Here is a 10,010-nt window from a genome sequence, read left to right on the forward strand (position 1 = left end):
GTGCGTGCGTGCGTGCGTGCGTGCGTGCGTGTGTGTGTGTGTGTGTGTGTGTGTGTGTGTGTGTGTGTGTGTGTGTGTGTGTGTGTGTGTGTGTGTGTGTGTGTGTGTGTGTGTGTGTGTGTGGGTTGCGCTACTCTGCCCTTTTCCTAGAGCAGGAACATTGCCTCATTAGCTCAGCCAGCGGTGTAATAGCTCTAGAAGATAGGACTTACTGTGTGTGTGTGTGTGTGTGTCAGTATTTTCCAGGCAGACCTGCAGTAACAGGGACTCTGAAGGCTGTGGATGTCTGGCTGCAGGAGCAGAAAGAAACAGTCACGTACAGTGACTTCAGAGCAACGCTGGACAGTACAGTGAGCACAGAGCGGCTCTGTCCCAATACTCAATCGCCAGGCAGTGAGAACAGAGCGGCTCTGTCCCATAACATCTCAGTATTATACCAACAGCTCTGTCCCAGCGTCTATGGCTCTGGACTACTGGATTTGTCCTTTTGGACAAGGATTTAAGGATTTTTCCTCCTTGAACAATACTTTTTTTAAACCATGATACTTCTCGGTTTCTTACTTACTGAAGAGTAGGGACGTAAATGATTGCAGTACTTAAACGGGTTAGAACTCTAACCAAGATGGGCCAGCACTGCAGCTGGGTCTGCTCTTTAAATAACGTAGTTTCATAACTTCTCAGATTCCTAGGCTGGCTGTACTAAGATATTTTACCCAGCATGCGATAATCAAGCAAAAACATACTAAAAGAAATATGACTTTACACAACTCTCGTGCTCGCTCTCTCACTCACTCAGTCACTCACTCACTCACTCTCTGTTTCTCACACACACTGAATGGAGTGGTCACATACAAACATTATTGGCTCTTGGTCAGCCCTATAATCAATTAATCAGTCGCTGGATGTGGAAGGGTAATGGACTTGCAAAATGGATCAATGCTTCCAGATCCAGCCAGTCACCTGCTGATGCCTTAGGTACAGAAATCCGCTCTGGTCAATCACCTTCTGAGGGCCTCTATCAGTCCCTGTGGACTTTAGTGCCTAGCGTCTCAATTATCTTAAACAGAGCCGTGAACCAGGCTGGAGATAGTCTGGAGGTAGTCCGATGGTAGCCTGGAGAGGTTGGAGTGTTCTCTCTGCATTACACTGCAAGTTCGGTGTCTTTGACATATTTACACGCTCCGCATTTGAAAAATGATTGAAAATAAACTTGATTGACTGTAGTGATCTGTGAAAGAGTATTCCATTAAGGTGTGTGTGTGTGTGTGTGTTTGTGTTTTAGACCAATGGTTCAGTCCTACCTGAAGTTGTACGGTGGGTGGGCTGTCAGGGCTCCAGGAAGTGGTTTCGTGGTTATCCCTGCGCACTGTGGACTCTCTTCCATGTTCTGACTGTACAGGCCAAAGCCACAGGAAGCACAGGTAACCCACACCCCGCTGAACACGCTTAACCATGCACGGTTGATCTCTCTGAGCATACACAAGGTTAACACTAACCTCCCAGGAACTAGTAGTAGTGGAGTTCTGTTCTCGTGATGCATCAACCAGCTCTGTCCCAGTACTAAACCGGCACCTCTGTCCCAGTACTAAATTAGCAGCCTACAAGCTGACTGTTGGGTGAAGGGGACATTGAGGCTTAGGATGGTCTCTCTTATCTTTCTCTTCCTCTTCCTTGTGTCTGTCTCTCTCCACCTCTCTCTCAGATCCTCTGGAGGTCTTGCAGGCAATGAGGAGATATGTGGGCAGTTTTTTTGGCTGTCGTGAATGTGCCATTCATTTTGAGCGCATGGCTAAGGAGAGTCTGGTCTCTGTCACCACACCGTCTGCAGCTGTCCTGTGGCTCTGGTCCCGCCACAACCGTGTCAACAACCGCCTTGCAGGTGAGCCCAGCCCTCTGGAAAGGTCATAAGCTCTGCTCCCTCTGTAAAGCTCATAAGGTCTGCTAAAGCTTACTGTCTTCTACACTATCAGTCTAACAATCTAACAGTCCTTTTTTAAATTCTGCTTGCTTACGCTCAGTGCTTAATTACTAAGGCCTGTGTGAGGAAGTGACTTGCTGTGAGTTCATGTTGTGTTGTGTAGGAACTTATGACTACTAAACATCCAAATGACCAAATATTTTTGGTTCACTTAAACAAGTGGATTGTGTATAATGATTTATGATGTACCCAGTATACATGTGAATACACTGGAATTAAAGCTACTGTTGATCTCATAGTCTTTGTGTGAATACAGTGGCTAGAGTACAGCTCTATGGCACTCATGTAGATGCGCCAGTAGTCTCGGTGGTAGTGTTTTGAGCAAAATAAATGACGCCGATGTTTGTTTTGATGGTGCTCTGTGTTGGGCCTTTGTGGGAGTTCCCTCACGTTAACCTCAGCTCTCTTCACACGCGTGTAATTCACTTGTTGCTTTGAACTTCAAGTGATCTTGCTGCATCTGTTCCTTTGGCTGTCCAGAGGTGCTGAATATAAAGAATTAGACAGAGTCCCGCCCCCTTCCCAGAGCTCTGGCCCTGCTCCTGGACCCCTGCTAGCCGCACCACTCTTGCCGATTGGGTGTGTGTGTGTGTGTCTTAGCCGTCCCCAGGGACACGTTCCTGATGCTTGATAATTGATATGGCAACAGTGTCTCCTGGCAGAGTGGCGTGGTCTGAATCCCCAGACGCCTGTGACAGCAGGTGGCACACGCCAGGCTACACACACACACACACCCCTCCTCACCACTTAATCTCCACCATGGTTAACATGGCAAGGGGAGGGGGAGGGGTGTGTGGGGGGGTAGGTATTGTGTCTGTGGGAGTGAATGGTGCATTTCTCTCCCTCCTTATACCCTTTGTCTCTGTGACAGGTCTCCTGTGAGCCATTCGGGGACTGTGTGTGTGTGTGTGTGTGTGTGTGTGTGTGTGTGTGTGGCTTAGTGAAAAGCCTATTTGTACTGCTGCCACATGGCCGAACACAGGGCAAGTGGCATTTGCCTGCACACACACGCAAAGCATGCGTGCGCACACAGTCTTTCAATAAAACACTCCTAGCACTTCAGTCTACATAGGTCTGTATTCTCTGGCCTCGTTAAAATCTTAGAGAGAATTACTCTGAAGTGTGTTCGTTATGTCTGAACTCCATTTGGCGGGGGTCTTAGGGTGGGTATTGATTAAGAGATGGTACCAAATTAGTGCTTGTGATTGTCTACATTTTTCATATGTTACTGTGAGAGTAAACCATATTTTCCCACAATAAGCAATTGAAGGAAATATGGCAGAACTTTTCACGCCGTTCCCATCAGCAGTAGGAGACAGACGTGTTCAGAGCTGTTCGAACCTTGTAGAAGAATGTAGCATAGTGAACTGTAGAATACTCTCTACAAGAGGAGAAAACTGTTCAGAGGATTTGTGGTTTCCAACAGAAACAAACAGCTTCCTTACGAGAGTAGCGGTCTCCTTTAGAAAGTCAGTGTTCTAGAGTGTGTGAGTGTGTTTTATAGACAGTTGCAATTTCCGTTAAATTGCCCATTGAGAGATTTCATTTGGAAGTGTAACACATTGTGCAATACCACATTATAGGAATGAAGCCTGCAGATTGCTGTTGGTGTCTCATGTGTGTTAATTGATCGGTGTCCGTGTTGGGATGGACTCCGCTCCTGGAGGGGTGTGTTAGAGGGGCAGGCTAACAGCCCAGTGCCGAGCTGCTACTTCTCCTTCGTGTGTGTGTGTGTGTGTGTGTGTTGAACATATTCAAAACCTTTACAACAGCCAGGGGTGTGTGTTTGTGTGTGCATATGTGTGTATGCGTATGTGCACATCTGTGTGTGTGTGACAGTTTTGATGTATGATCAATAGGACCATGGCCCATTCTGGGTGGGTGGTGAAGACAGATGAGGTTGGCAGAGAGTATGCTTCATTACACAACCGCTTTTCTCCCTAGTCACTGTGAAGAGAGCACACACACACACACACACACACACACAAACACCTTTACTTTTATAAAGGTTCTGAATATGTTCATTTCTGTGGTGTTGTTCATGACCACAGGATGGGTTATGGAAGCTGACCAACAAAACATGAATGACTGCAGAAGCCCACAATCCCACTAATGACTCAGCAGTTTTCCATTCATGCAGGTGCCCCTTAAACGAGGCGCTGACTCGGTCTGTCCGTCAGCAGGTTCGGCTGGTGCGTTGTGACCTGTCGTTTGTGTCCCCAGGAGCCCCAAGCGAGGACCCCTACTTCCCTAAGGTCCAGTGGCCGTCCCCGGAGCTGTGCCGCAGCTGCTACAAGCTGACCTTGGGTGGGGAGCATGACTGGAGGAAGGAGGAGGTGCTGGCCTTCCTCCAGGGTTACTACTCCGCCCAGCGCATCCTGCCAGACTACCTGCAGGAGGTGAAGGAGGTGGAGGCCCAGCAGAGAGGCCTGCTCACAGCCGCCCAGAAGATCACGGACCACAGGACAGCGCGGGAGGCACCAGAGACCCCGCCCACCCCCGAGGAGGAGGAGGAGGAGGAGGAGGAGGAGGAGGAGGAGGAAGAAGAGGAAGACCCTGAAAAGGAGGGGCCAGAGGTGGTGGGTGGAGCTGCACAGGCTGGAGGGTCACACCCCGCAGGACAGCCGGATGAAAACCCGCCCACAGGTCAACCTGCTTGGATGAGAGAGTGGGCCCCACACAGGCCCAGTATCGTGGGGATGAAACTACGGCAGCCGCCAGAGGACATCGTGGACCTTGACTCGTTCGTTAGCCAGCACTACAGAGCCAAGACGGTGCAGGGAGGGCTGAGGCTGCCTCCGGACCCGCAGCCGCAGAACCCAGCTGGTCCGCCCAGGGGCAGGGTGAAGCGCGAGCTGATTGCCCTGGAAGAAGAGGGCAGAGAGGGGCCGGCGTTGGAGCCGTTCCCCGTGCCCCAGGGCCCGCGCTGGATGTCTGTGTTCAGCTTGTCCAGGCTGGACGTGAGTCTGTGTGTGCTGCTCTACCTGCTGTCTAGTCTCTGCCTGCTTGCCATGTGGCTCTACATCCGGGCGCGACACCACCTGCGCAGAGCCAAAGTGGCCCTGCCCTGAGTTTCCGCTCCATTAGCGCTATACACACACACACACACACACACACACACACACACACACACCAAGCACAGCACTCGTACAGTCAGATACAGTACATAAGTGGATTTCAGGAATGGGACACTTTGGCGCAGTTCTTCCCACAACTTCAGTTCGTCCGTGTTGGAAGTCCCTGCATTTCTGGAGAGTGGAAAAGGCAGGAATCGTTTTCCGTTTTAAAATCGTTTTAAAACCTTTAGGCTACTTGTGAGAGAATTTTGTTTTAATTTATAGGGAATGAACACCACAAATTGGTATTTATATTTAAATACCACAAATGATTAATGATACATTAGCTGGTCTGAATTTAACTTGAATTCATCAGTTAGATTTTGAAATTATAAAGAAATATTTTGAAGAATGAAACTAAATTTTTAAACTAAATATGTGCTTGGTTGAAAAATACATTAATGCGCTTTCATGAAAAGACACTTTGTTTCCAGACTTTTATTAGCAAATCTTTCCTGAGGTTCATTAAAGTGGCCGTATAGGTTACCCATGAAAACGGCAGAAAACGGAGAAAAGGAAAATAATTTAAAGGCTCGTAATGCGAACGATAGAACTATCTGTTTTCTTTTTTTTAATGTATTTAATTGCTGTGGCGATGTTTGTTTCTGGGTGTCCATCCTTCTGGTCCTTCTACTCTTAGCTTTGTGGTTTTATACAGTAACTACTGTCACTACTGCATTGGAGACTCTTAGACAGCAGACCTTGGTGTCTTTCTCATATACATGATGGATTGGTCCCTTCAGGTCTGTTCTGATGGAGTGGCTATCTTGATCGTATTTGGCATTTTCGGGGGAAAAGTGACGGATGAGAACTTTGCCACTACACTTCACTCTGTTCATTACGGCTGTCTGCAGTGTCTTTGGGTCCTTTATTTCAAGAGGGAATTATGGCTTTGAATTGGATTATTTCACAGGATGGATTCAATAAACCAATTTTTGCAAACAATATTTGCATTTTCATTTTTGGATGAAATATTTGCATATATGTGTTTTTACACATATCATACACATACACATAATGCCTCTAGGTTTAGGGGCTGAGAATAGCCAGATATTCAGCATGGTTATAATACAGGTGTGGGTGTGCAGACTTTAAAGTGTACTGAGGGAGTGTCCTGTTTATGGCTGTGGTTGACGGTGGGGGTGTGGTCTGTATTGGCTGTGATATATTAGTGGGTGTGGCCTGTATTGAGGCATGATGTATTAGTGGGTGTGGCCTGTATGGGGAGTGTGGGTAAATGGATCTGTTGCCATCTGCTGTGCATTGCAGGCAAAATCTGAACAATTTCATTGGGATTATAGCAAGTAACTAATCCTGCTTTCCTTTAGGGCTGCTGTAGATTACTGGCAGGATTAGCGCCCACCCCCTAATAAAGTTTATTAAAGCACAATCAGCTTTTAGGAGCTCTTCTCTCACACTGAGCTGGGCCTTGTGCGGGAGGCTGAAGTGCACTGGATTACGCACTTGTGTACAGGCAGCAGCTGCGCGTGCACACACACACACACGCACACACACACACACACACACACACACACACACACACACGCACACACAAACACCTGCACCCTTCTACCCCTGAAAAGCTTAAAAGTAACACCAGATAGGGCTAACGCTAAGCCCTAACCCAGCACCTGATCCTGCACTGGCCACTGAGTTGCAGTTAGAATCTGGTGTGAAACCTTTTTTCTCATTTGTCATCACACACGTAAAAATCTGCATCTGTTCTGTGCAGCGTCCACTTGAGCAACGCATGCCTGGGAGACAGCAGGTGATCAGTGCTGCTCTCTGTCTGTGTATCGCTCTCTAGTGCTGCTCTCCCTCTGTGTCACACTCTGGTGCTGCTCTCATTCTGTGTCACCCTAGTGCTGCTCTCACTCTGTGTCTCTCTAGTGCTGCTCTCACTCTGTCACTCTAGTGCTCAGGTTTCAGACACCCTACAGCAGAGAGTCCATCAGCATGCTGCATAAATCAAACTGCTGTTTCATGGCAACCACTCTTGCATGTGCTCTCTCCTCTTTTACGACTTGTCTTGTGTTGGTATTAAAAACCTTGACAGCTTTGACACACTTTCCCTCAAACGACCTGATTGTAATAAAGTTTCGTCCATATACGCTGCATATCTGTATGTGTTTTCAAAATGAGAGTGAATTAATTTAGTAAAGAGATGAAAAAGGTTAATATATGATATGCTTATCAGATCTCATCCCCAGTAACCCTCAGATTTTACACTGAACCTTAAAACTGCAGGCAAACAGGGTCAAATTAATCTCATTTTACTGACTGACCCCTCCCCTCCCCTCCATAACACATGCTTTCCTCATCTCATATCTCTCTCTCTCTCACTCTCACACACACACACACACACCCCCACCAGTCAGGAGCTGAGAAAGCTGCATAGTGTGTGTGAGAGAGTGTATCTGTTCTCGGAAGCGCTACTGTATTTTGCATGTTCTGATGTAATGTATGAAAAGGTCAAGTAAACACGTCATACTTTAGCTATAAGAACCAGGTTTTGCTTAACTTTTGTGTACGTATTTAACACGTGATCCATCAGCCCCTACTAGTAAAATGTTACTTTTCACAATTGAATAATTTAATTTGTTTACGACGTTTATATCATATATGATGTTCATCATATATTTTATCTGTAGTTTAATATCAGTCAATTTAAACTTGCTCAAGGTTGGTCCTATTGAGGTCAGTGTTGCAAGCTACGTGTAGCGAAGCTGCGTTAAAGCGGCTCACGGGCTGGAGAGAGTTGGCCGACGGGAACACCTGCGAGCTCCCACCTGCAGATGCGTCGGCGCGGCGGGAATACGCCGATATATGGCCTGTTCAGTCATATCGAGTGACATCCAGCATCGTGATGCAGATGAACTCAGGTGGCATAAAAATTCCATGCAGCGCGTGTTGCGGGTTTATAGCAGTTCTGGAACGCTCAGCGCGCGTTCCGTCCAGCACTGCTGGCCTGCCCCCAAACCCGGCGGAACAAAAAGCAAATAATGAAAAGCAAATAATAGTGATGAATACTCCAAGGAGTAAATGCAGTGTTCTGGAGCTAAACATCAACGTCTTAGGTGTGTGTGTGTGTGTGTGTGTTATAAATAAACAGCCTATTGCCTCTATTCTAAAATAAAATATATTCGATTTAGGAACGCGAATTCGAACTGCTGGCATCTATCTCGATTAAAAATGACTAAAACAACGAGATTTGGAATTACTTAATTCTTAGATTAAGAGATTGACTACTGGTGCTCATTTAACGTGATCCTTGCTCTGCTCAGTCGGTTTGTCTGGAGAGAAGGACGCAGGTGAGAATTAGGAATCCTAACGTGGCTGCTCAGGAAACACCTTCACTGTACTGCGGGCCGCGTGCAGGCCTTTGCCTTCGGGCTGTTTGATCTGACGGGCTGATTTACTCACACAAAAGGGCCCTTTGATTACGTCCTTTTCTCAGACGTTTGTCCGTGTCCGTCGGTAAACGCTGATCACCACACAGTCTATAGCCTGGTCATCAGGAGAGCTACGGCATAATGCGCTGATGTCAAGCAAAAAACACACAAATTATGAGCTGACAGAACCTTCCGTAGAACTTCCAAAATCCATAGCAAAGACTCCAGTGTTGAATTTGCATCTAACCCGATTACGCACTTGAACACTGGGGTCAGAACCGGGAGCCTTGATGTAGGCTGGCTTTTCTGAAATTATTCATCTGTAGGTTCGTGTTTGGGAGCAGCACAGACAGAATCATACCACGCCAAGATTATCCTAGAAACAAGCCGAAATGAAAACTAAAAGGAGAGACAACGGAGGTGTTTAGTCTGCGTGGTAGGTAAAACATGTATCTTAATTGAATTAAGATCTACACTCAGTTATATTGTATTAGTGTGAACGAATACTTATATATTTACGTCCGATACACAGCCTGGGGTTAGACCATTCACCGCCGTTATGGCTTTAAACACAACACCTGTTTAGAGTATATCCCGGAACCCTAACCCCAGGAGCAAAAAAACAGGGTACTATTGATTCGGACTATTTCAGGCACTGAGACTTCGGTCTATTTTGGTTATTTAAACAATGCACAACCTCCTACTTCAACTAATTACGCAAATGGACAGGACCTGTCAGGAGACAATAACTATTCCCTAATAGAATTTGCTCCCAAGTGCAATTTAATTTTCTCCTTGCCCTCTCATAAGGTCTCCATCTCGTTCTCTGTCTTTTCTCCGCAAATGAAAGGGAACCCCCTTTTCACTGAGGTCTCGGCTCGGGAGGGTGTTCTCCGTTTTTCCGCAAACAGAGCGATTAACCCACGTTTTACTTTCTTTATTTTTTGTTGCTGGCGCTGTTTAGGAGAGATGGCTGCGTGACTGCGGTTCGTGCCTAAACCGCTCTACACAGAAGCGCTGGAACGAACAGGCTTCACGACCACCAGAGTCACGAGGTAGGTTTGACGTTTCTGTTATCTTACACCTTCTGACTTCAGACCTGTGATGCCCAGACCCCTTTAGTTAGAAGTTAAAGAACGCCCGGTCGGTTCCCCTTGTCTCCCTCCAAAGTCAGTGTGTTATTGCACGAGCAAATCATACAGTCTGGAGATTTCAGATTCAGTATTTAATATCAATGAATTACAAGATCTCTTCTGAAGTTCACGAATGTCATTTTTCTTACACAGCTAATTTAATGTATTAGGTGGTTAATACATTAAACATTTGCATGTAAAGCACACAGGAGTAAAAAAATATTTTCACCGTTTTCAGCTGCTGACAGTGTTCGCCAGGATCACTCTCCACTTTTCCTCTCTTTCTTCGTTTGTATGTATATGTGTTTTTGTTTGATGTAATTTTCACGTACAATCTATTATTAAAAAATCAACACATTAATCAGATGTCACGATGTCGATTTTATGCACA

The 10,010-nt window shown here is 46.4% G+C and overlaps 1 protein-coding gene across 4 annotated transcripts in view; it reads left to right on the plus strand.

The window, feature by feature from the left end:
* qsox1 (quiescin Q6 sulfhydryl oxidase 1) overlaps positions 1-10,010 on the plus strand; it is a 20,285-nt gene extending 10,275 nt beyond the window's left edge. For 2 of the 4 annotated variants that reach the window (XM_035521991.1, XM_027014378.2), the window contains 6 exons: positions 237-350; positions 1,283-1,421; positions 1,703-1,879; positions 4,202-4,938; positions 9,451-9,541; positions 9,858-10,010. In XM_035521991.1, coding sequence (XP_035377884.1) covers positions 237-350; positions 1,283-1,421; positions 1,703-1,879; positions 4,202-4,938; positions 9,451-9,541; positions 9,858-9,940 — 1,341 coding nt within the window. In that variant the 3' untranslated portion in view covers positions 9,941-10,010. Of the gene's footprint in view, positions 1-236; positions 351-1,282; positions 1,422-1,702; positions 1,880-4,201; positions 6,040-9,450; positions 9,542-9,857 lie in introns of those variants that run through there. The other 2 variants (XM_027014380.2, XM_027014379.2) reach the window with 2 other exon arrangements.

The sequence above is a fragment of the Electrophorus electricus genome, chromosome 23 (assembly GCF_013358815.1).
Source record: "Electrophorus electricus isolate fEleEle1 chromosome 23, fEleEle1.pri, whole genome shotgun sequence".
Taxonomy (NCBI): domain Eukaryota; kingdom Metazoa; phylum Chordata; class Actinopteri; order Gymnotiformes; family Gymnotidae; genus Electrophorus; species Electrophorus electricus.